General features: G+C 52.3%; 2 protein-coding genes across 4 annotated transcripts in view; both read left to right on the top strand.

The window, feature by feature from the left end:
- NCAPD2 (non-SMC condensin I complex subunit D2) overlaps positions 1-14,088 on the top strand; it is a 37,044-nt gene extending 22,956 nt beyond the window's left edge. For both annotated transcript variants that reach the window (XM_025402657.1, XM_025402658.1), the window contains 19 exons: positions 2,529-2,653; positions 3,662-3,901; positions 4,686-4,860; positions 5,118-5,202; positions 7,440-7,573; positions 7,926-8,058; positions 8,145-8,229; positions 8,306-8,473; positions 8,744-8,916; positions 9,633-9,744; positions 9,824-9,947; positions 10,029-10,184; positions 10,847-11,024; positions 11,113-11,207; positions 11,651-11,731; positions 11,912-12,095; positions 12,823-12,949; positions 13,053-13,208; positions 13,454-14,088. In XM_025402657.1, the coding sequence (XP_025258442.1) occupies positions 2,529-2,653; positions 3,662-3,901; positions 4,686-4,860; positions 5,118-5,202; positions 7,440-7,573; positions 7,926-8,058; positions 8,145-8,229; positions 8,306-8,473; positions 8,744-8,916; positions 9,633-9,744; positions 9,824-9,947; positions 10,029-10,184; positions 10,847-11,024; positions 11,113-11,207; positions 11,651-11,731; positions 11,912-12,095; positions 12,823-12,949; positions 13,053-13,208; positions 13,454-13,539 (2,617 nt within the window). In that variant the 3' untranslated portion in view covers positions 13,540-14,088. The remainder of the gene's footprint in view (positions 1-2,528; positions 2,654-3,661; positions 3,902-4,685; positions 4,861-5,117; positions 5,203-7,439; positions 7,574-7,925; positions 8,059-8,144; positions 8,230-8,305; positions 8,474-8,743; positions 8,917-9,632; positions 9,745-9,823; positions 9,948-10,028; positions 10,185-10,846; positions 11,025-11,112; positions 11,208-11,650; positions 11,732-11,911; positions 12,096-12,822; positions 12,950-13,052; positions 13,209-13,453) is intronic.
- Positions 14,089-16,602: 2,514 nt separating this feature from the next.
- GAPDH (glyceraldehyde-3-phosphate dehydrogenase) lies at positions 16,603-20,512 on the top strand. 2 transcript variants are annotated; one of them, XM_025402660.1, is made up of 9 exons: positions 16,603-16,671; positions 16,931-16,976; positions 18,645-18,744; positions 18,826-18,932; positions 19,055-19,145; positions 19,236-19,351; positions 19,439-19,520; positions 19,725-20,137; positions 20,245-20,512. In XM_025402660.1, the coding sequence occupies exons 2-9, from the start codon at positions 16,948-16,950 to the stop codon at positions 20,312-20,314; spliced, it is 1,008 nt and encodes a 335-aa protein (XP_025258445.1). In that variant the 5' UTR covers positions 16,603-16,671; positions 16,931-16,947; the 3' UTR covers positions 20,315-20,512. The 2 variants fall into 2 exon arrangements, with proteins under 2 accessions (XP_025258445.1, XP_025258444.1); XM_025402659.1 differs by having other exon boundaries at positions 18,645-18,932.
- The last annotated feature ends 244 nt before the right edge of the window (positions 20,513-20,756 follow it).

Here is a 20,756-nt window from a genome sequence, read left to right as displayed (position 1 = left end):
ATAACTAAGTTTTTTGCCTCACAACCAGCAGCTTTTCCTCTCTGCTTTTTATATTGTCTGCCTTGTTTGTACAACTTTTTATGGTTTCTTCACACAATTTTGGAGGTAGCTGATATTATCAGATTGTGTTCCCCATTTAGCAGATAAGGAGAAACAGAGATCAAGTGAGATAACTTGACCGTCACAAACAGCTAAGTAAATAGCAGAGCTGGCCCCAAGTATTCAGATTACAAATCTAGAGTTGTATTGCTTCCAGTTACAAATTTAAACAGTCCGGGCGCGGTGGCTCAAGCCTGTAATCCCAGCACTTTGGGAGGCCAGGGCGGGCGGATCACAAGGTCAGGAGATCGAGAGCATCCTGCCCAACATGGTGCAACCCCGTCTCTACTAAAAATACAAAAATTAGCTGGGCGTGGTGGTGGGCGCCTGTAATCCCAGCTACTCAGGAGGCTGAGGCAGGAGAATCGTCTGAACTCAGGAGGCGGAGGTTGTAGTGAGCCGAGATCAGTGCATTGTACTCCAGCCTGGGTCACAGGGCAAGACTCCGTCTCAAAAAAAGAAATAAATAAATAAATAAAATTAAATAAATAAATAAACATACATTGGTACAAAACTTTTTGTTTTTTCTTTTTTTTTTTTTTTTAATGGAGTCAGGGCCTCACTGTGTTGCCCAGGCTGAACTTGAACTTCTGGGTTGATGTGATCCTCCTACATTAGCCTCCCAAGTACTAACTAGGACTATAGGTACATGTCACCACACTTGGCTTAGAACAAAACTTTTTTGAATTTTTTTTTTTTTTTTTTTTTTGAGACAAGGTTTCACTCTGTCACCTAGGTTGGAGAACAGTAGCACAATCAGAGCTCATTGCAGCCTCCACCTCCCAGGCTCATGTGTTCCTCCCACCTCAGCCTCCCTGGTAGCTAGGACTATAGGTGTGCACCACAATGCCTGGCTAAGTTGGGGTTTTGCCATGTTTCCCAGGCTGGTCTCGAACTCCTAGACTCAAGGGATATACCCACCTCGGCCTCTCAAAGTGCTGGGATTACAAGCGTGAGCCACCGTGCCTGACTTAAATGATTTTTAAATTTTGTTAAAAGTGGAAATATATTTTAAAAAATAAGCGATTCTCCTGCCTCAACCTCTCAAGTAGCTGGGATTACAGGTACACACCACCATGCCTGGCTTTTGCCAGCCTGGGCAACATGGCAAGAAGATAACATGTAGATAAGCAGTCAAACATGTATTCTTTTTTCCCCCTTTTACATGACTGATAGAATTCTGTACCCACTGATCTACCATCTTGTTTTTTTCACTTAACTATGTGTCTCAGTGGTTTTTAAAAATACTTATGGCTGGGCGCAGTGGCTTATGCCTGTAATCCCAGCTGCTTGGGAGGCTGAGGCAGGAGAATTGCTTGAACCCAGAAGGCAGAGGTTGCAGTGAGCTGAGATTGCTCCACTACACTCTACCCTGGGTAACAGAGCAAGACTCCATCTCAAAAAAAAAAAAAAAAAAAGAAATTTATAGATGGCCGGGTGCAGTGGCTCACACTTGTAATCCCAGCACTTTGGGAGCCCAAGGCTGGTGGATCTCTTGAGGCCAGGAGTTTGAGGCCAGCCTGGCCAACATGGCGAAACCCCATCTCTACTAAAATTACAAAAATTGGCCAGTTGTGGTGGCACATACCTGTAATCCTAGCTATTCGGGGAGCTGAGGCATGAGAATCACTTGAACCTATAAAGCAGAGGTTATAGTGAGCCAAGATCATGCCACTACACTTCAGCCTGGGTGACAGAACAATACTCTGTCTCTAAAAAAAAAAAAATATATATATATATATATATATATTTATACATAGTTTCCCACTCTCGTCTTTTTTTGAGAGAGAGAGTGTCTCACTCTGTTGCCCATGCTGGAGTACAGTGGTATGATCACAACTCACTGCAGCTTTGATCTCCCAGGCTCCAGTGATCCTCCCACCTCAGCTCCCTCGAGTAGCTGAGCCCACAAGCACACACCATCACACCCGGCTAACTTTTTTCACTTTTTATATAGATGGGTCTTCCTGTGCTGCCCAGACTGATCTCGAACTCCTGGGCTCACGTGTCCCCATTATTTTTTATGACTACATAGAATCTTACTGTCTGGATGCGCCCGAATTAACTAATTATTGAAAGTTTATTGTTTCTAAACTTAGGAAAAGTTTTAAACAGGTGTTCGGAGTAGGTTTATGATTTTAAAACATTAAAAAGCCTTATTGGAGTTTTTTTGAAGACGTAGTAATGCCTTGTAGCTTCAGAAATAAGAAAAATGTTTGCAGATGGGCAGTCGGGGGAAAAAAATAGGAAAGGTGTTTTGAGCCCTACCCCTTAGCAGGTGCTGTAACAACTTTTTAAGCATGTTAGGTGCTCCTTTTCTCTGGGCAGTAGGTCCAGGGACTTGATGGAATCGTGAGGTAAACTCCTTTACGAAAGGCTGCAGTGACATTCTTCTGGGTGCTGACAGGCTGGTGTTCGTGTTCTTTCAGGCAGGCCGTCAGTCTCACTCGAGAAGCCACAGGCCACTTCCAGGAGTCCGAACCCTTCAGTCATATAGACCCAGAGGAGTCAGAGGAGACCAGGCTCTTGAATATCTTAGGACTTATCTTCAAAGGTAATAATTTTCCTTCTTCAGTCAATAAATAACACATGTCAACTAGTATTTACTGAGCATTTACTTTATGGCATCATTGGCCTGGTTAACAGAACCTGGTGCTGAAGAGCCCAGAGATTAATTGGCATTGCCTTTGCTCTGGAATGGAAGCAGCCCACGGGCCTAAGATTGATAGTCACAGGGTGACTGTCCAGACCATAGAGGACTTTAGGTATGGTTTTTGAGAAATTAAGATATTTTAGAGTAAGTTCTAATTTCATATCTTCACATTGTGAAAAGAGATATCCAGGGCCAGAGGTAGTGGCTTATGCCTGTAATCCTAGCACTTTGGGAGGCCAAGGCAGGAGGATTGCTTGAGCCCAGGAGTTCAAAATCACCCTGAGCAACATGACAAAACCCCCATCTCTATAAGAGATACCAGAAAAAATTAGCCAGGTGTGATAGCATACACTTGTAGTCCCAGCTGCTTAGGAGGCTGAAGTGAGAGAATCACCTGAGCCCAGGGAAGTTGAGGCTGCAGTGAGCGGTGACCATGCCACTGCACAGCCTGGGCAACAGAGTGAGACCCCATCTCAAAAGAAAAAAAGAAGGAAAATAAATAAGTAGGCCAGGCGCGGTGGCTCACGCCTGTAATCCCAGCACTTTGGGAGGCCGAGGCGGGCAAATCACAAGGTCAGGAGATCGAGACCATTCTGGCTAACATGGTGAAACCCCGTCTTTACTAAAAAGACAAAAAAGATTAGCCGGGCGTGGTGGCGGGTGCCTGTAGTCCCGGCTACTCGGGAGGCTGAGGCAGGAGAATGGCGTGAACCTGGGAGGCCGAGCTTGCAGTGAGCCGAGATCGTGCCGCTGCACTCCAGGCTGGGCGACAGAGCGAGACTCTGTCTCAAAAATAATAATAATTAAAAAATAATAAGTAAGTAAATATCCAGGAATGTTGACAGCTATTGGAGTCCCCTGTATCCCCTTGAACGAAAGAAACCATCCTGTACTTCTCTAACTCCTTAGGCCCAGCAGCTTCCACACAAGAAAAGAATCCCCAGGAGTCTGTAGGAAACATGGTCACAGGACAGACTGTCTGTAAAAATAAGCCCAGTGTGTTGGAGCCTGAGGAGTCCAGGGGAAGTGATGAACTGGTGAAGCAGGAGATGCTGGTGCAGTATCTGCAGGATGCCTACAGCTTCTCCCGGAAGATTACAGCGGCCATTGGCATTACCAGCAAGATGATGTATGAAAACACAACTACAGGTATGCCAGAGTTCCTTTCCGTAAGGACAGCCTTGGGGTTCTTTTGGATTTTTTAATTTTTTAAATTTTTATTAATAATAGATATGGGACCTTCCTTTGTTGCCCAGGCTGGTCTCCAACTCCTGGGCTCAGGCAATTCTTCTGCATCAGCCTCCCAAAGTGCTGGTATTACAGGTGTGAGCCACTGCACCCAGCCATGGATTTTGGAGTTGTTGTCCATATTTTATTGATACATCTATCTCCTCCTTTAAAAGGCAGGGGTTCTCAGTTGGGCGCGATGGCTCATGCCTGTAATCCCAACACATTGGGAGGCCAAAGCAGGAGGACAGGTTGAGGCCAGGCGTTCGAGAGCAGCCTGGCAACATAGCAAGACCCCATTTCTACAAAGAAACAAAAATTAGCTGGGCTTGATGGCACACACCTGTAGTTCCAGGTACTCGGAAGCCTGGGCAGGAGGATTGCCTGAGCCCAGGAGTTTCAGGCTATAGTGAGCTGTGGTCATGCCACTGCCCTCTAGCCAGAGCAACAGGATAAAAACCTGTGTCTTAAAAAAAAGAAAAAAAAAGGCAGGGGTTCTTTATTTCTATTTGCTTCCTCTAGACACAGCTTATACATTTTAATGCATATAGTATTTCATGATAAGGCCTTACAGGAGGAGTCGACACTCTCAGGGAAAATGAGGAAGGCCTCCATTTGCATCTTGTTACATTCAGAAAGGTTCTGTCTTTAGGTACTGAGGGGGTTTTGCGAAGTAGATGGGTGACATTTGTACATGTTCTCTCAGTGGTGCAGGAGGTGATTGAATTCTTTGTGATGGTCTTCCAATTTGGGGTACCCCAGGCCCTGTTTGGGGTGCGCCGTATGCTGCCTCTCATCTGGTCTAAGGAGCCTGGTGTCCGGGAAGCTGTGCTTAATGCCTTCCGCCAACTCTACCTCAACCCCAAAGGGGACTCTGCCAGGTATGTGGGGTACTTTTGCCTTTGCTGACTTTTCCAAGGTCAGCTTCTCACAGGACTTTCCTTGTCTCCTAAAGGAAGAGGTGCATTTCTCCCAAGGAGTTCCAGATCCATAGGCAGTCCATCATAACGGGGCTTAGGGTGGGGCTCGGTTTCCAGGGAGAGCAGTTATTTAACACTGGTGGGATAGCCCTAAGCACTGTTGGCCAAGTTCAGCTTCCCAATCTTATAATGACCGCTGATCTCTGCTGTTCCCACAGAGCCAAGGCCCAGGCTTTGATTCAGAATCTCTCTCTGCTGCTAGTGGATGCCTCGGTTGGGACCATTCAGTGTCTTGAGGAAATTGTAAGGCTTCCTGCTTTCATTTTCTTTATTCATTCAACAGGTATTTTTGGGGTTTTTTGTTTTTTGTTTTGAGATGGAGTCTCGCCCTGTTGCCCAGGCTGGCGTGCAGTGGCACAATCTTGGCTCACTGCAACCTCTGCCTCCCCGGTTCAAGTGATTCTCCTGCCTCAGCCTCCTGAGTAGCTGGGATTACAGGCATGCGCCACCATGCCTGGCTAATTTTTTGTATCTTTAGTAGAGACAGGATTTCACCATGTTGGCTGGGCTGGTCTTGAACCCTTGACCTCATGATCCACCCGCCTCAACCTCCCAAAGTGCTGGGATTACAGGTGTGAGCCAGCGCGCCTGGCAACAAGTATTATTGAGTTGTTACTATGTATTTAGCAATTTACTTAGCCCCAGAAAGAAGTGTAAGACTATTTGCTTTCATGTTCCCAACTTTAAAGGAACCAACAGTCTAGTTAGTAGACAAAAACCACAGAACATTTTTAGAACAATGCAGCAGATAGGTAATAAAGTGCCAGAATAAGTTGTACAGGTAATGGTTGTCACAGCAATAACATAACAACATCACTTATATAGTATTTCATATATGACAGGCACTGACATGTTACAGTAACTTGTTTAATCCTCATGACAGCCCTGTGAGGTAGTATTATCTGCTTTTTACAATGAGAAATCTGAGGCACAGAGAAGTTACTGAACTTGGCTGGTTACAGCTAGTTAGTGGCAAAGTTTGAGATTCAAACTCGGGCAATAAGAGCTCTAGAAAACATACTCTTAACTTCTGTGTTCTACTGAGGGGTACAGAGTAGGAAAGAGAGCGGTTTGGGGTAAGATGGTCAGGAAGCTTCCTGAAGGTGGTAGGACTTAAGCTGGGTCTCAAAAGATGAGTAGGATTTAGAGAATCAGCAAGGAGGGAGGGCATTTCAAACAGAACCCAAGAAAAAGCACAGTTCACATTGTAGAACAAAGAAGATTGTGTTCTGGGTCAAATGATCTGGAAAAGGCCGGGCGTGGTGGCTCATGCCTGTAATCCCAGCACTTTGGGAGGCCAAGGTGGCAGATTACCTGAGGTCTGAGGTCAGGAGTTCGAGACCAGCCTGACCAACATGGCGAAACCCCATCTCTACTGAAAATACAACAAAATTAGCCAGATGTGGTGGTGGCCAGCTACTCGGGAGGCTGAGGCAGGAGAGTCACTTGAATCCAGGAGGTGGAGGTAGCAGTGAGCCGAGATTGCACCACTGCACTCCAGCCTGGGTGACAGAGGGAGACTGTCTCAAAAAATAAAAATAAAAATTATCTGGAAAAGATGAGAAAGTTGTGAATGTAGGTTGGAATTAAACTGTGAAAGTCCCTGAATGACTTCAGGAGTCTAGGACTTTAACTGTGTTAGCCAGGCACCCAGCATTTGAGCGAGACCATTCTGCTTTGTAGCATTTGCACTGTGGGCACAGAGAGTGGAAGTGGCACTGACCTCCAGCTCCCGCTGGGCAGAGTGCTCCTGCCAGCCACATTTTTCTCCTTACTGGGGAAAAGAAAAGAGCCTGGTGGTGGTGATTGGCCACGATGTCATAGGCCAGTTACTGGCAAAAGCCCTACAAGAGGCAGGGGAGAGCAGCTGCAAACTGCGGTGCAGCAGAAGTGATGTGGGGAAGCAGAGGCTGAGACCAACCCATGGGACAGGAAGGCCGGTGGAGGCTGCTGCCGTGGGCAGTAACGAGGCGCTGGACTTGGGGATTGGAGAAATCACTACAGAATGGGCTTAACTGAAGACAAATTTTTAAAGGAAAAGTAGTGACTGATTTGTAAAAAAATTAGGTGACTGAAATTTTAAGCCTATGTAACTGATAGAGTGTTGATACCACTGGCAAAATGAAAAGGCAAGGAAGGATGATGGCTTCCATGTTAGACATGTTGAGTTTGTGATAATGGCAAGAAAACCTGTTAGAAATCTCCAGACTTAGAACTGTGGACCCACATGGAACTCAAAAGGTCAGTTTCGATATGTCACTTGAATAAAATAGTTTTGGAGGCATGAGAGTGGAAAAGTAGAGAATGGAAAGAGAAGTGCCTCTCAAACCCCTGCCTTACTTTTTGAGCCTCCTCTTTCTTTTTCCACTCCTAAGTATTACTTTTTCTACTTCAGGTTCTCAATATCATCTTCAGAAAAGCAGACCAAAGATCAAGGAATTGTTCATTTTTGGCTTGAGCCCTTTTTCTTTTCTCCTTAGCTCTGTGAGTTTGTGCGGAACGATGAGTTGAAACCAGCAGTGACCCAGCTGCTGTGGGAGCGGGCCACCGAGAAGGTCGCCTGCTGTCCTCTGGAGCGCTGTTCCTCTGTCATGCTTCTTGGCATGATGGCACGGTGAGGCTCAAATCCAGCAGGCAAAGGGGTGGGAGAGCAAAGGAGGGTTCTGAGAAGGCTCCTTTTCCTTCAGTGACATTGTCACAGTGAGGCCCACCTGAGCTCTGCTGTGAGTTATGATGCCACCTAAATGGGAAAGAAAATAGTGAGAGTAGCAGCCCTCTTGCCTAGTAGAAGTAGTGGGATTCAGTAAAGCAACAGGACCCAAGGGGCTGGCCTCGCGCCAGAGCCTCGCTGTAGGGTTCCAAGGCTCTAGACACCGCGTGGGCTGCTGGTACCTATCCCTGTTGGCCCTTTCTCCCCGTTGAGTCCAATCCATGACTGCCTTTCACTCTGTGACTTCCTTCCCCAGAGGAAAGCCAGAAATTGTGGGAAGCAATTTAGACACACTGGTGCGCATAGGGCTGGATGAGAAGTTTCCACAGGACTACAGGCTGGCCCAGCAGGTGTGCCATGCCATTGCCAACATCTCTGACAGGAGAAAGGTATGTGGGGGTGGTTCCAAACTAAGGAGAGTGGAGATCCTTGTGTCCACCCTGTACACACACCCACGTTGTCTTGTTCTCCACAGCCTTCTCTGGGCAAACGTCAACCCCCCTTCCGGCTGCCTCAGGAACACAGGTTGTTTGAGCGACTGCGGGAGACGGTCACAAAAGGTGAGCTCTCAGGAGAGGGCTTGGGCAGATTTGGGCCCTTTGTTGCAGTGAGCAGCTTCTCCCTTCTCCTCTGCAGGCTTTGTCCACCCAGACCCACTGTGGATCCCATTCAAAGAGGTGGCAGTGACCCTCATTTACCAACTGGCAGAGGGCCCCGAAGTGATCTGTGCCCAGATATTGCAGGGCTGTGCAAAACAGGCCCTGGAGAAGCTAGAAGAGAAGAGAACCAGTCAGGAGGACCCGAGTAAGTGGGCAGGGGTTGACTCACTGAGGCAGCCAGCTTCTGTTTTCCCTGCAGGGCCAGGAGCCACTGCCACCACCACTTTCTGCAACGACCCTTAGTGTACACTGTCTCGTTTTGTCCAAGTTGAAGTTGGACCAGTTCCCACCCCCAACTCTTACTTCACTAGTTTGAATAGCACGTGAGCAAGGGGAAGATCAAGAAAAATCAGATTCAGGTTTGATGGGACTTAAAAATGTCTCTTTGCCTGCCTTCCCTCTCCCTCTCCTCTAGGGGAGTCTCCCGCAATGCTCCCCACTTTCCTGTTGATGAACCTGCTGTCCCTGGCTGGGGATGTGGCTCTGCAGCAGCTGGTCCACTTGGAGCAGGCAGTGAGTGGAGAGCTCTGTCGGCGCCGAGTTCTCCGGGAAGAACAGGAGCACAAGACCAAAGATCCCAAGGAGAAGGTGTGTGAATGTCCTCAGCACTTCCCAGATTTATTTCATTACCTCAGCTCAGAGCTGAGCTGATCCTCTTCCGGCAATCTGCTCCTCTGCTGTTACATGAAGCGAAGAATGTCTGCGTCTCTGTGGCTACTACCCTAGGAAACGTTCGTGTGAATAATGATGAAACTGTCAGTGATCACCCAGGAAGGAAAGATTTAGGTCAGTGCAGAGTGTGGAGTTGGACACCTCAGCATAAGATAGAGGCTTTTTGTCTGAGGCAGGGTTTGTCAGAACATGCACATACCCGCCCGCCTTTTCCATCAGCCTTCGTTGCTGGCCTGGCCCGGGATGGGGCCTGCGTTCTCTCCACTAGAGGCAGTGATGTCTTGCAGACAAATAAGACACAGAGCCTTGCAGCACTGGAGAAAATAAAAGTCTGACCTCTGTGACTTTGAACCATTGTCTGGCATGATTCATCTGTTTACCATACATAGGAAACGATGTGTTCCATGAGGAAGAGGCGTAGAAACACGCTTTGGCAACTTAAAAACAAATGGGGGCCTCATTGTTTCCCTGTTTAATTCAGGAATCCTTTCTCTTTACAGACACATTTGACAATTCTCTAAATGGTTTTGTAGAATGTGCCCTTCCTCACGTTGTTCATGCCAAATAAAGTATGGGCTGGAATCAAAAATGATGTCTCTGCTTATCCTGATCCCCGCCTTCATTCCCTTTAGAATACAAGCTCTGAGACCACCATGGAGGAGGAGCTGGGGCTGGTTGGGGCAACAGCAGATGACACAGAGGCGGAACTCATCCGCGGCATCTGCGAGATGGAACTGTTGGACGGTGAGAACACTTTCTGCACTCAGCAGTTTCTTCTCAATTGACAGAACCTGTCCCAAACCTGCAGTTACTCTTCCAACAGGCAAACAGACACTGGCTGCCTTTGTTCCACTCTTGCTTAAAGTCTGCAACAACCCAGGCCTCTATAGCAACCCAGACCTCTCTGCAGCTGCTTCACTTGCCCTTGGCAAGTTCTGCATGATCAGGTAGGCCGTGGGGTTGGTACCACCTTCTCAAGGAAGATGGGGATGAAATGGCTTCCCTGATGATCCTCCTCTTGCTCCTAGTGCCACTTTCTGTGACTCCCAGCTTCGTCTTCTGTTCACCATGCTGGAAAAGTCTCCACTTCCCATTGTCCGGTCTAACCTCATGGTTGCCACTGGGGATCTGGCCATCCGCTTTCCCAATCTGGTGGACCCCTGGACTCCTCATCTGTATGCTCGGTAAGAGACCCCTCACAACGTGGTGGCAGTTCCCAAGAGCTCCGGAGTCTGTTCAGAGTCAGTGTGAGAATCACCAGGGCTCTTCCCCTAGGCTTTGGCATCACGGCGAACATCTGCTTGATACTTGACCTGTACAGGCCCCTGGCTAAGAGTCACCCCAGTGGGACTGACACTTCCGGTTAGAAGCTTCACCTTGGCTGGGCGCGGTGGCTCAAGCCTGTAATCCCAGCACTTTGGGAGGCCGAGACGGGTGGATCACGAGGTCAGAAGATCGAGACCATCCTGGCGAACCCGGTGAAACCCCGTCTCTACTAAAAAATACAAAAAACTAGCCGGGCGAGATGGCGGGCGCCTGTAGTCCCAGTTACTTGGGAGGCTGAGGCAGGAGAATGGCGTAAACCCGGGAGGCGGAGCTTGCAGTGAGCTGAGATCCGGCCACTGCACTCCAGCCCGGGCGACAGAGCGAGACTCCGTCTCAAAAAAAAAAAAAAAAAAAGGCTTCACCTTTTTCCCCCACTCCAGCTTTCAACTCTAGACAGCTTTCTGACTGCTTCTGGAGTGGCAGAGCATGGGATAATCGATTCCTGCTGAGGGCCTTTTCTACCAGCGTTAGGGTGTAGTCCGGAGGTCTCGGTCCCCATGACCCGCAATTCCATTCCTAGCCTCCGGGACCCTGCTCAGCAAGTGCGGAAAACAGCGGGGCTGGTGATGACCCACCTGATCCTCAAGGACATGGTGAAGGTGAAGGGGCAGGTGAGCGAGATGGCAGTGCTACTCATCGACCCTGAGCCTCAGATTGCTGCCCTGGCCAAGAACTTCTTCAACGAGCTCTCCCACAAGGTGAGAGGCAGCGAGGTACTGAGGGCTTGCTGCAGAGGGAATATGTCGGTCACCTCATCTCCTTAACACGGCTCTCTCTGTCTTACAGGGCAACGCAATCTATAATCTCCTTCCAGATATCATCAGCCGCCTGTCAGACCCTGAGCTGGGGGTGGAGGAAGAGCCGTTCCACACCATCATGAAGTATTGTTCCCCGGGCCTTGTGGCACATTTTCCACATAGCGCAGGCGTAGGAATCAGACACCCCTGTATTTGAATTCCACTTCGGCTACTTTTTAGCTGTATAGCCTTCAGCAATAACTTAGCCTCTTTGTGCCTATTTCTTCTTCTTTTGAGGCTGATGATACTTAACCCTTAGTTCTTGAAAATACTAAATAAGATAAAGTTCCTAACATGGTGGCAGGCATACAGTAGCACTCACTACCTAGCAGCTGTTCCTGTTCATTTCCATTCACAGTGAAAATTCCTGAGGTAGGGGGTCCTTCTCTGCTGAAGGGGAGGGGGAGGCAGAGGCCATGGCAGAGAACATCAGGGAAGACTGGGCTGGGGGAGGGTCCAGGGTTGGTCTTAGTGGATGGCAGAGCTGGCCCTGGGCCATCGCACATCCTCATCTCCCCTTCCTGCAGACAGCTCCTCTCCCACATCACCAAGGACAAGCAGACAGAGAGCCTGGTGGAAAAGCTGTGTCAGCGGTTCCGCACAGCCCGGTATGCTGCCCTCCCTGAGGGTTCTTTGTGTGAGCAGGGCCCTGCAGGGGAGAAAGGTCCATGCCCTACCCCTTCCCTGCCGGCACCGTGGCATCCCTGGGACTGGGAAGGCTGATGGGGAAAGTTGAGCCTTCACTGGCTGGATCTCGCGGTTCCTCACAAAGCCCTTCCTGTCTGCAGAACTGAGCGGCAGCAGCGAGACCTGGCCTACTGTGTGTCACAACTGCCCCTCACAGAGCGAGGCCTCCGCAAGATGCTTGACAATTTTGACTGTTTTGGAGACAAACTGTCAGATGAGTCCATCTTCAGTGCTTTTTTGTCAGTTGTGGGCAAGCTGCGACGCTGGGCCAAGCCTGAGGGCAAGGTGAGCAGTGCGGACACTTCCATGCCTGTCGGGATCCGGGCTGGCTGAGACATCTGCCGACCCTGGGCCACATCCAGCTCTCGCAGTCACGTTCCCGTCCGACTTATCCCCAGCTTGGTTGCAACCAAATTGCCAGAGTGACCCAAGACCAGATCTTTCTGTCTCCAGTTCTTTTTTTATTACTCCAAAAACACAACCAAAGTAGCATCTCATCCAATTCTTGTTTGTTTCAGTTTTTCTTTCTTTTTCAGAGCAGTTTTAGGTTCAAAGCAAAATTGAGCAGAAAGTACAGGGAGTCCCCATCTACCCCTTGCTCCTACACATCACAGCCTAACCCACCGTCAACATCCTGCACCAGGGAGGTACATTTGTTACGCTGAACCTACATTGACACCTCATCTCCCAAAGTCATGGTTTACATTGGGGTTCACTGTACGTAATGACATAGCCACCACTGCGATATCATACAGAAGAGTTTCACTGCCCTACAAATCCCCTGCACTCCACCTGTTTACCCCTCTGTCCTCACAACTCCTGATCTTTTTACTGTTGCCATTGCTTTGTCTTTTCCAGAATGTATCACTGGAACGATCCAGCATGGAGCCTTCTCAGCTTGCTTTCTTCCGAATGTGCATTTAAGGCCCTCCATGTCTTCTGTGGCCTTGTTTCTTTTTAATCAGAAGTAACTGTTTTCAGGCCTGCTCTTCATCTCCTTTTCTCCCTCCAGGCTGTAATAGATGAATTTGAGCAGAAGCTTCGGGCCTGTCATACCAGAGGTTTGGATGGGATCGATGAGCTTGAGATTGGCCAGGCAGGTAGCCAGAGAGCCCCAGCAGCCAAGAGACCATCCACTGGTGCGTGAGGCAGGCTGTACTGGCGGGACCAGACTGGGCCTTCCCCTCCCGCAGTGATTTGTTTCTTCTTCTTTTTTAAATCACATTTTCCTGCCTCTTCTAGTTTCTAGGCACCAACCTCTGGCTTCTACAGCCTCAGACAATGACTTTGTCACACCAGAGCCCCGCCGTACTACCCGTCGGCATCCAAACACCCAGCAGCGAGCTTCCAAAAAGAAACCCAAAGTTGTCTTCTCAAGCGATGAGTCCAGTGAGGAAGGTATGATGCTCCCGCCTGTCCCCGCCCAGAAGGCGCACAGCCAGGGTGCAGAGGGCTGCTTTCCACGGGACCTGCTGTGGGGGCCTGAGTGTAGATGCCCTGCCCACTGCCCCAGCAGGGCCTCCTGTACAGCTTGGATTTTATTTCTGCAGGGTGGTGTGGGATTGTCCCACTTGTTCTCTCATATCTATTTTTCACCATCTTTGTGACTCAGCTTTTTCTTATTCCTCTAATTCTTTGCATAGATCTTTCAGCAGAGATGACAGAAGACGAGACACCCAAGAAAACAACCCCCATTCTCAGAGCATCGGCTCGCAAGCGCAGACTCTAGGAGGCGCGCTCCCGCGCGCTCCCCGCCAGCACGGACCCTAGGACTTGTAGGGTGACCTGGAATTCTAATTGTTACCCCTTGTAAAATATTTGTCTGTCTTTTAAAAAAAAACAAAAAACAAACAAAACCGGCCAGGCGCAGTGACTCACGCCTGTAATCCCAGCACTTTGGGACACCGAGGCGGGTGAATCACCTGAGGTCTGGAGTTCGAGCCTGACCAACATGGAGAAACCCTGTCTCTACTAAAAATTAAAAATTAGCCAGGCATGATGGCGCGCACCTGTAATCCCAGCTACTCGGGAGGGTGAGGCAGGAGAATCGCTTGAACCTGGGAGGCAGAGGTTGCAGTGAGCCGAGATCACCCTACTGCACTCCAGCCTGGGCAACAAGAGTGAAACTCCGTCTCAAAAAAAAAGTACACACACGATCTTTAAACTGCAAGGCCTTTCTCTTAAATTAGCCTAATTGAACTGCATTGAGCTGCTTTCACTTTGGAATATGTTTGCCAATCTCCTTGTTTTCTAATGAATAAATGTTTTTATATACTTTTAGACATTTTTTCCTAAGCTTGTCTTTGTTTCATCTTTCACATTAGCCCAGATTCATGCAGCAGACAGAGGGTTATCAGTGCAGAGAGAGATGAGCGAGCCCAGAGAACTAGGGCCTGTCCCAGGATGGCAGATGAGCTTCCTGCCCTGTCACTGCCACCTTTCCCTTCTCAACCTCCGGACCCTGCACAGTGACCAGCCAGCCTCGGGAGAATTATGCAGTGCCTCGGCTCCAGATCAGCGCTTCTGAACGGGGGCAATTTTGCCTGCCAGAGGACATTTGACAACACCTGGGGCCTTTTCTGTTGTCATAGCCTGTGGGGGAAGAATGCTACCAGCATTGGTGGGCAGAGGCCAGGGATGTTGCTAAACAGCCTACAGGCACAGGGCAGCCCCTCAACAAAGAATTACACAGCCCAAAATGTCAATAGTGTCACAGTTGAGAAAACCTGCTCTAGACCAAGGGTTGCTTTCCTTTGTGTGCCTCACCCCACCCCCACTCGTGTTCCCTAATCCCATCTCCAAAGGCTGGCAGCAGACTGGGCCAGGCTGGTGGCAGGTCAGGTCATGATCCCCTCCAGCTCTGCAGGAGACAAGGTCTGTCTCCCGCATTCCTCACTGTTCCCGGGTCTGCAGGGGGCCCGGGCTATGCTGCAGGCGGGCTGCCCCTGAAGCCTGCCCACCCCTCTCCAGCTCCTCAAGTCTTCTCTGCTGAGTCACCTTAGAACAGGAGGCTGTGAGCTGGCTGTCGTGACCACACTGGTGCCTCTGCTGTCATGACAACAGCACACTACGTCAGTAGTGCTCCCTGGGCACCGAGCTCCCTCTTAGCGGGGAGAAGACAGTAATGAAAAATGACAAGCATGAGGCAGAGGGGAAGATGGCGCCCCCAAATCACGCTTGGTGGTGCAGGAGCATGGAGGTGCTTTTAACGCTCTGGATGGGAAAGAGTTAATGGTCCTGGTTGCAGGAATAGCTGAGTCAGAGGTGGGGCTTCCTCCACTCCCCCACCCCACCCTTCCACCATTAAGGACCCTCTTGCCTTGCTCTTGCTACTCTGCTCTGGGTGGTCATTGTGAAAACCCCACACCAACCATGCCAATGGCAGCCAGACGAGGACACAGCCTGGTTCTGGGTCCCAGGAGGAAAGGCAATCCCAGAAAGGCAGGGACAAGGACTGGAGTCCTGTGGGTGCCTTTTAAGCAAAGATTATCACCAGGCGGGCTAAACTTAGCAAACGGCTTTTAGCTAGAAGGGCAGGGGGCTGGTGTCAGGTTATGCTGGGCCAGCAAAGAGGCCCAGGATCCCCCTCCCATGCACCTGCTGATGGGCCAAGGCCACCCCACCCCACCCCCTTCCTTACAAGTGTTCAGCACGCTCCCATCCCACACTCACAAACCTGGCCCTCTGCCCTCCTACCAGAGAAACGGATACCCTGTGGGAAGGGGCAGGGGGCCTGTTCCCACCATGTGCCCAAGACCTCTTTTCCCACTTTTTTCCTCTTCTTGACTCACCCTGCCCTCAATATCCCCCAGCGAAGCCAGTGAAGGGGAGTCCCTGGCTCCTGGCTCGCCTGCACGTCCCAGGGCGGGGAGGCACTTCCGCCCTCACGTCCCGCTCTTCGCCCCGGGCTGGATGGAGTGAAAGGCACACTGTCTCTCACCCTAGGCAGCACAGCCCACGGGGCTCCAGGAGTGACTTTGTGGGAGGCCTCTGGGCCCCCACCAGCCATCCTGTCCTCCGCCTGGGGCCCCAGCCCGGGGAGAGCCGCTGGTGCACACAGGGCCTGGATTGTCTGCCCTAATCATCAGGTCCAGCTACAGGGCTGCAGGACATCGTGACCTTCCGTGTAGAAACCTCCCCCTCAAGCCGCCTCCCGAGCCTCCTTCCTCTCCAGGCCCCCACTGCCCAGTGCCCAGCCCAGGCCTCGGTCCCAGAGAGGCCAGGAGCCAGGAGATGGGGAGGGGGAAGTGGGGGCTGGGAAGGGCCGACGGGCCCCTCCTAGCCCTTTGCCTCAGCTATTCCGGTGTCACTACCGCAGAGCCTCGAGGAGAAGTTCCCCAACTTTCCCGCCTCTCAGCCTTTGAAAGAAAGAGGAGGGGGCAGGCCGCGTGCAGCCGCGAGCCGTGCAGGGCTCGGGCTCCAATTCCCCATCTCAGTCGCTCCCAAAGTCCTGTTTCATCCGTGCGTGTAAGGGCCCCCGTCCTTGACTCCCTAGTCTCCTGCTGCCCACACTCCAGTCCTGGGAACCAGCACCGATCACCTCCCATCGGGCCAGTCTCAGTCCCTTCCCCCCTCCATCGGGTCCCACACGCTTGATGCGTGCCCAGTTGAACTAGGCGGCTGCGGAAAAAAAAAAAAAGCAGGGAGGAAAGCAGGGCCCCACTACTCGCGGTTTTACGGGCGCACGTAGCTCAGGCCTCAAGTCCTTGGACTGGGACTGGCTGAGCCCGGCGGGAGGCGGGGTCAGAGTCACCGCCTGCCGCCGCGCCCCCGGGTTTCTATAAATTGAGCCCGCAGCCTCCCCCTGCGGTCTCTGCTCCTCCTGTTCGAGAGTCAGCCGCATTTTCTCTTGCATCGCCAGGTGAAGACGGGCGGCGAGGAGCCCGGGAGGCTAGGGACGGGCCTGAAGGCGGCAGGGGCGGGCGCGGGCCGGACGTGTTCGCGCCGCTGCGGGGTGGGCGCGGGCCCGGGTACGGGCCCGGGCTGCCTCCGCATTGCAGGGGCGGGCGGAGGACGTGATGCGGCGCGGGCTGGGCATGGAGGCTAGTGGGGGGAGGGGAGGGGAGGCGTGGGTGTCGACCGGGACCACTAGGCGCTCACTGTTCTCTCTCTCCGCGCAGCGCATCTCTGAGACACCATGGGGAAGGTGAAGGTCGGAGTCAACGGGTGAGTTCGTGGGTGGCTGGGGGGCCCTGGGCCGCCCACGAACTGCGTCTACGAGCCTTGCGGGCTCCGGGTCTTTGCTGTCGTATGGGGTAGGGTAGCTGCGCCCGGCAAGGAGAGCTCAAGGTCAGCGCTCGGACCTGGCGGAGCCCCGCACCCAGGCTGTGGCGCCCTGTGCAGCTCCGCCCTTGCGGCGCCATCTGCCCGGGGCCTGCCTTCCCTAGTCCCCAGGAACAGGAGGTCCCTACTCCCGCCCGAGATTCCATCCGACCCGGACCCCTAGCTGGGGACGCTTTCTTTCCTTTCGCGCTCTGCGAGGTCACGTGTCGCAGAGGAGCCCCTCCCCCATGGCCTCCGGCACCGCAGGCCCCGGGATGCTAGTGCGCAGCGGGTGCATCCCAGTCCGGAGGCTGCGCCTGCGGTAGAGCGGCCGCCATGTTGCAACCGGGAAGGAAATGAATGGGCCGCCGTTAGGAAACCCTGCCGGTGACTAACCGTGCGCTCCTGCCTCGGTGGGTGGAGTCGCGTGTGGCGGGGAAGTCAGGCGGAGCGAGGCTTCCCGGCCCCTGCTCTCAAGTCGGCCCCTGAGCTGCAAGCCCTATTTCCCCTCCGGGTGATGCTTTTTCTAGATAATTCTCTGGTAAATCAAAGAAGTGGGTTTATGGCGGTCCTCCTGTGTCCCCTCCCTCCAGAGGTGTGGTGGCTGTGGCTTGGTGCCAAGCCGGGGGGAGCTGAGTCATCGGTAGTTGGAAAAGGACATTTCCACCGCAAAATGGCCCCTCTGGCGGTGGCCCCTTTCTGCAGCGGCGGCTCACCTTATGGCCCCCCCTCTTCCCCTGCCAGCCTAGCGTTGACCCCACCCCAAAGGCCAGGCTGTAAATGTCACCCGGAGGATTGGGTGTCTGGGAGCCTCGGGAAACCTGCCCTTCTCCCCATTCCGTCTTCCAGAAACCAGATCTCCCACCGCACCCTGGTCTGAGGATAAATATAGCTGCTGACCTTTCTGTAACTGGGGGCCTGGGCTTGGGCCGTCTCCCATCCCTTCTCCCACACACATGCACACACCTGTGCTCCCACTCCTGAATTCTGGAAAAGAGCTAGGAAAGGACTGGAAGCTTGTAAATTAAAGCCCTGGGACTAGGGGGTTAAAAAACAACTTCCCCTCTTCCCCCGGCCCAATCTCTGTCCCTTTTGTAGGCGGGACTTAGAGAAGGGGTGGGCTTGCCCTGTCCAATTAATTTCTGACCTTTAACTCCTGCCCTTTGAGTTTGGTGATGCTGAGTGTACAAATCTTTTCTCCTTAAACGGTGCAGTTTGAAGCTGAGCTAGGCAGCAGCAAACATTCCTGGGGTGGCATAGTGGGGTGCTGAATGCCACGTGCAAAGCTTGTGCCCAGACTGTGGGTGGCAGTGCCCCACATGGCCGCTTCTCCTGGAAGGGCTTCCTATGACGGGGGGTGTTAGGCAGCAGTGGAGCCTTCAGTTGCAGCCATGCCGTAAAGCCAGGCCAGCCTGGCAGGGGAGCTCAAGGGAGATACAATTCGACCTCTTGGGCCCTCCTGGGGGTAAGGCGATGCTGCATTCGCCCTCTTAATGGGGAGGTGTTCTAGGGCAGCTCACATACTGTGGAGAAGCCTCCCCTCCTCATGCCTTCTTGCCTCTTGTCTCTTAGATTTGGTCGTATTGGGCGCCTGGTCACCAGGGCTGCTTTTAACTCTGGTAAAGTGGATATTGTTGCCATCAATGATCCTTTCATTGATCTCAACTACATGGTGAGTGCTGCCCCAAAGCTGGTGTGGGAGGAGCCACCTGGCTGCCAGGCAGCCCCTTCACACCCTCGCGTATTCCCCCAGGTTTACATGTTCCAGTATGATTCCACCCATGGCAAGTTCCATGGCACCGTGAAGGCTGAGAACGGGAAGCTCGTCATCAATGGAAGCCCCATCACCATCTTCCAGGAGTGAGTGGAAGGCAGTGGGAGAAATGTGCTGTGGGGGGCAGCTAGGGTGGTGCGGCTCCCTTGGGTACATGGTAACCTCGTGTCCCTCAATACGTCCTATCCCTGTCTCCCCCACCCCATAGGCGAGATCCCTCCAAAATCAAGTGGGGCGATGCTGGCGCTGAGTACGTCGTGGAGTCCACTGGCGTCTTCACCACCACGGAGAAGGCTGGGGTGCGTGCAGGAGGGCCTGCGGTAGGGGAAGCTGGCTGAGCCCTGCAGAGGCAGAACCCGGGTTTATAACTGTCTACTTCTTTGCTGTAGGCTCATTTGCAGGGGGGAGCCAAAAGGGTTATCATCTCTGCTCCCTCTGCTGACGCCCCCATGTTCGTCATGGGTGTGAACCATGAGAAGTATGACAACAGCCTCAAGATCGTCAGGTGAGGAAGGCAGGGCCAGTGGAGAAGCAGCCAGCCTGGCACCCTGTGGACACGCTCCCCTGACTTGCGCCCCCTCTTTGTTTGCAGCAACGCCTCCTGCACCACCAACTGCTTAGCACCCCTGGCCAAGGTCATCCATGACAACTTTGGTATCGTGGAAGGACTCATGGTATGAGAGCTGGGGAATGGGACTGAGGCTCCTGCCTTTCTCATGCAGGGCTGGCTCCTCCTCCCTGCCAGGGCTGCATGCAACCCTGGGGGCTGGGGGTTCTGGGGACTGGCTCTCCCATAATTTCCTTTCAAGGTGGGGAGGGAGGTAGAGGGGTGGTGATGTGGGGAGCACTCTGCAGGGCCTCACTCCCTCCTTTTCCAGACCACAGTCCACGCCATCACTGCCACCCAGAAGACTGTGGATGGCCCCTCCGGGAAACTGTGGCGTGATGGCCGCGGGGCTCTCCAGAACATCATCCCTGCCTCTACTGGCGCTGCCAAGGCTGTGGGCAAGGTCATCCCTGAGCTGAACGGGAAGCTCACTGGCATGGCCTTCCGTGTCCCCACTGCCAACGTGTCAGTGGTGGACCTGACCTGCCGTCTGGAAAAACCTGCCAAGTACGATGACATCAAGAAAGTGGTGAAGCAGGCGTCGGAGGGCCCCCTCAAGGGCATCCTGGGCTACACTGAGCACCAGGTGGTCTCCTCCGACTTCAACAGTGACACCCACTCTTCCACCTTCGACGCTGGGGCTGGCATTGCCCTCAACGACCACTTTGTCAAGCTCATTTCCTGGTATGTGGCTGGGGCCAGAGACAGGCTCTTAAAAAGTGGTGCAGAGTCTGGCGCCCTCTGGTGACTGGCTCGGAAAAAGGGCCCTAACGACTCTCTTCATCTTCTAGGTATGACAACGAATTTGGCTACAGCAACAGGGTGGTGGACCTCATGGCCCACATGGCCTCCAAGGAGTAAGACCCCTGGACCACCAGCCCCAGCGAGAGCACAAGAGGAAGAGAGAGGCCCTCACTGCTGGGGAGTCCCTGCCACACTCAGTCCCCCACCACACTGAATCTCCCCTCACAGTTTCCATGTAGACCCCTTGAAGAGGGGAGGGGCCTAGGGAGCCCCACCTTGTCGTGTACCATCAATAAAATCCCTTGTGCTCAGCCAGTTCTTTGTCCTGTCTTATCCTAGGGTCTAGGGTGGAGGGAAGGGAAGCTGGGCTGTGTCAAGGTGAGACATTCTTTCTGGGAGGGACCTGGTATGTTCCCCTCAGATTGAGGGTAGGGCCTCCCAACAGCCTTGCTTGCCATTTGCTTCCTGCTCGGACTGAGTGCTACAGAAAGCTAGCACCACTACTTCAGAGAACAAGGCTTGCTCCAGTCCTAGGCTATCTGCTGTTGGCCAAACATGG

This window comes from Theropithecus gelada, chromosome 11 (assembly GCF_003255815.1).
Source record: "Theropithecus gelada isolate Dixy chromosome 11, Tgel_1.0, whole genome shotgun sequence".
Classification (NCBI taxonomy): Eukaryota; Metazoa; Chordata; class Mammalia; order Primates; family Cercopithecidae; genus Theropithecus; species Theropithecus gelada.
Note: the sequence above shows the minus strand (reverse complement) of the source record. Positions and strands in the feature narration are given on the sequence as shown.

Excerpts from the sequence above, each read along its gene's own strand:
- GAPDH (XM_025402659.1), top strand. The coding sequence starts at position 16,948 with ATGGGGAAGGTGAAGGTCGGAGTCAACGG. Across the intron at positions 18,933-19,054 it reads CCCATCACCATCTTCCAGGA|GCGAGATCCCTCCAAAATCA; the intron begins GTGAGTGGAAGG and ends CCCACCCCATAG. Across the intron at positions 19,352-19,438 it reads AACAGCCTCAAGATCGTCAG|CAACGCCTCCTGCACCACCA; the intron begins GTGAGGAAGGCA and ends CTTTGTTTGCAG.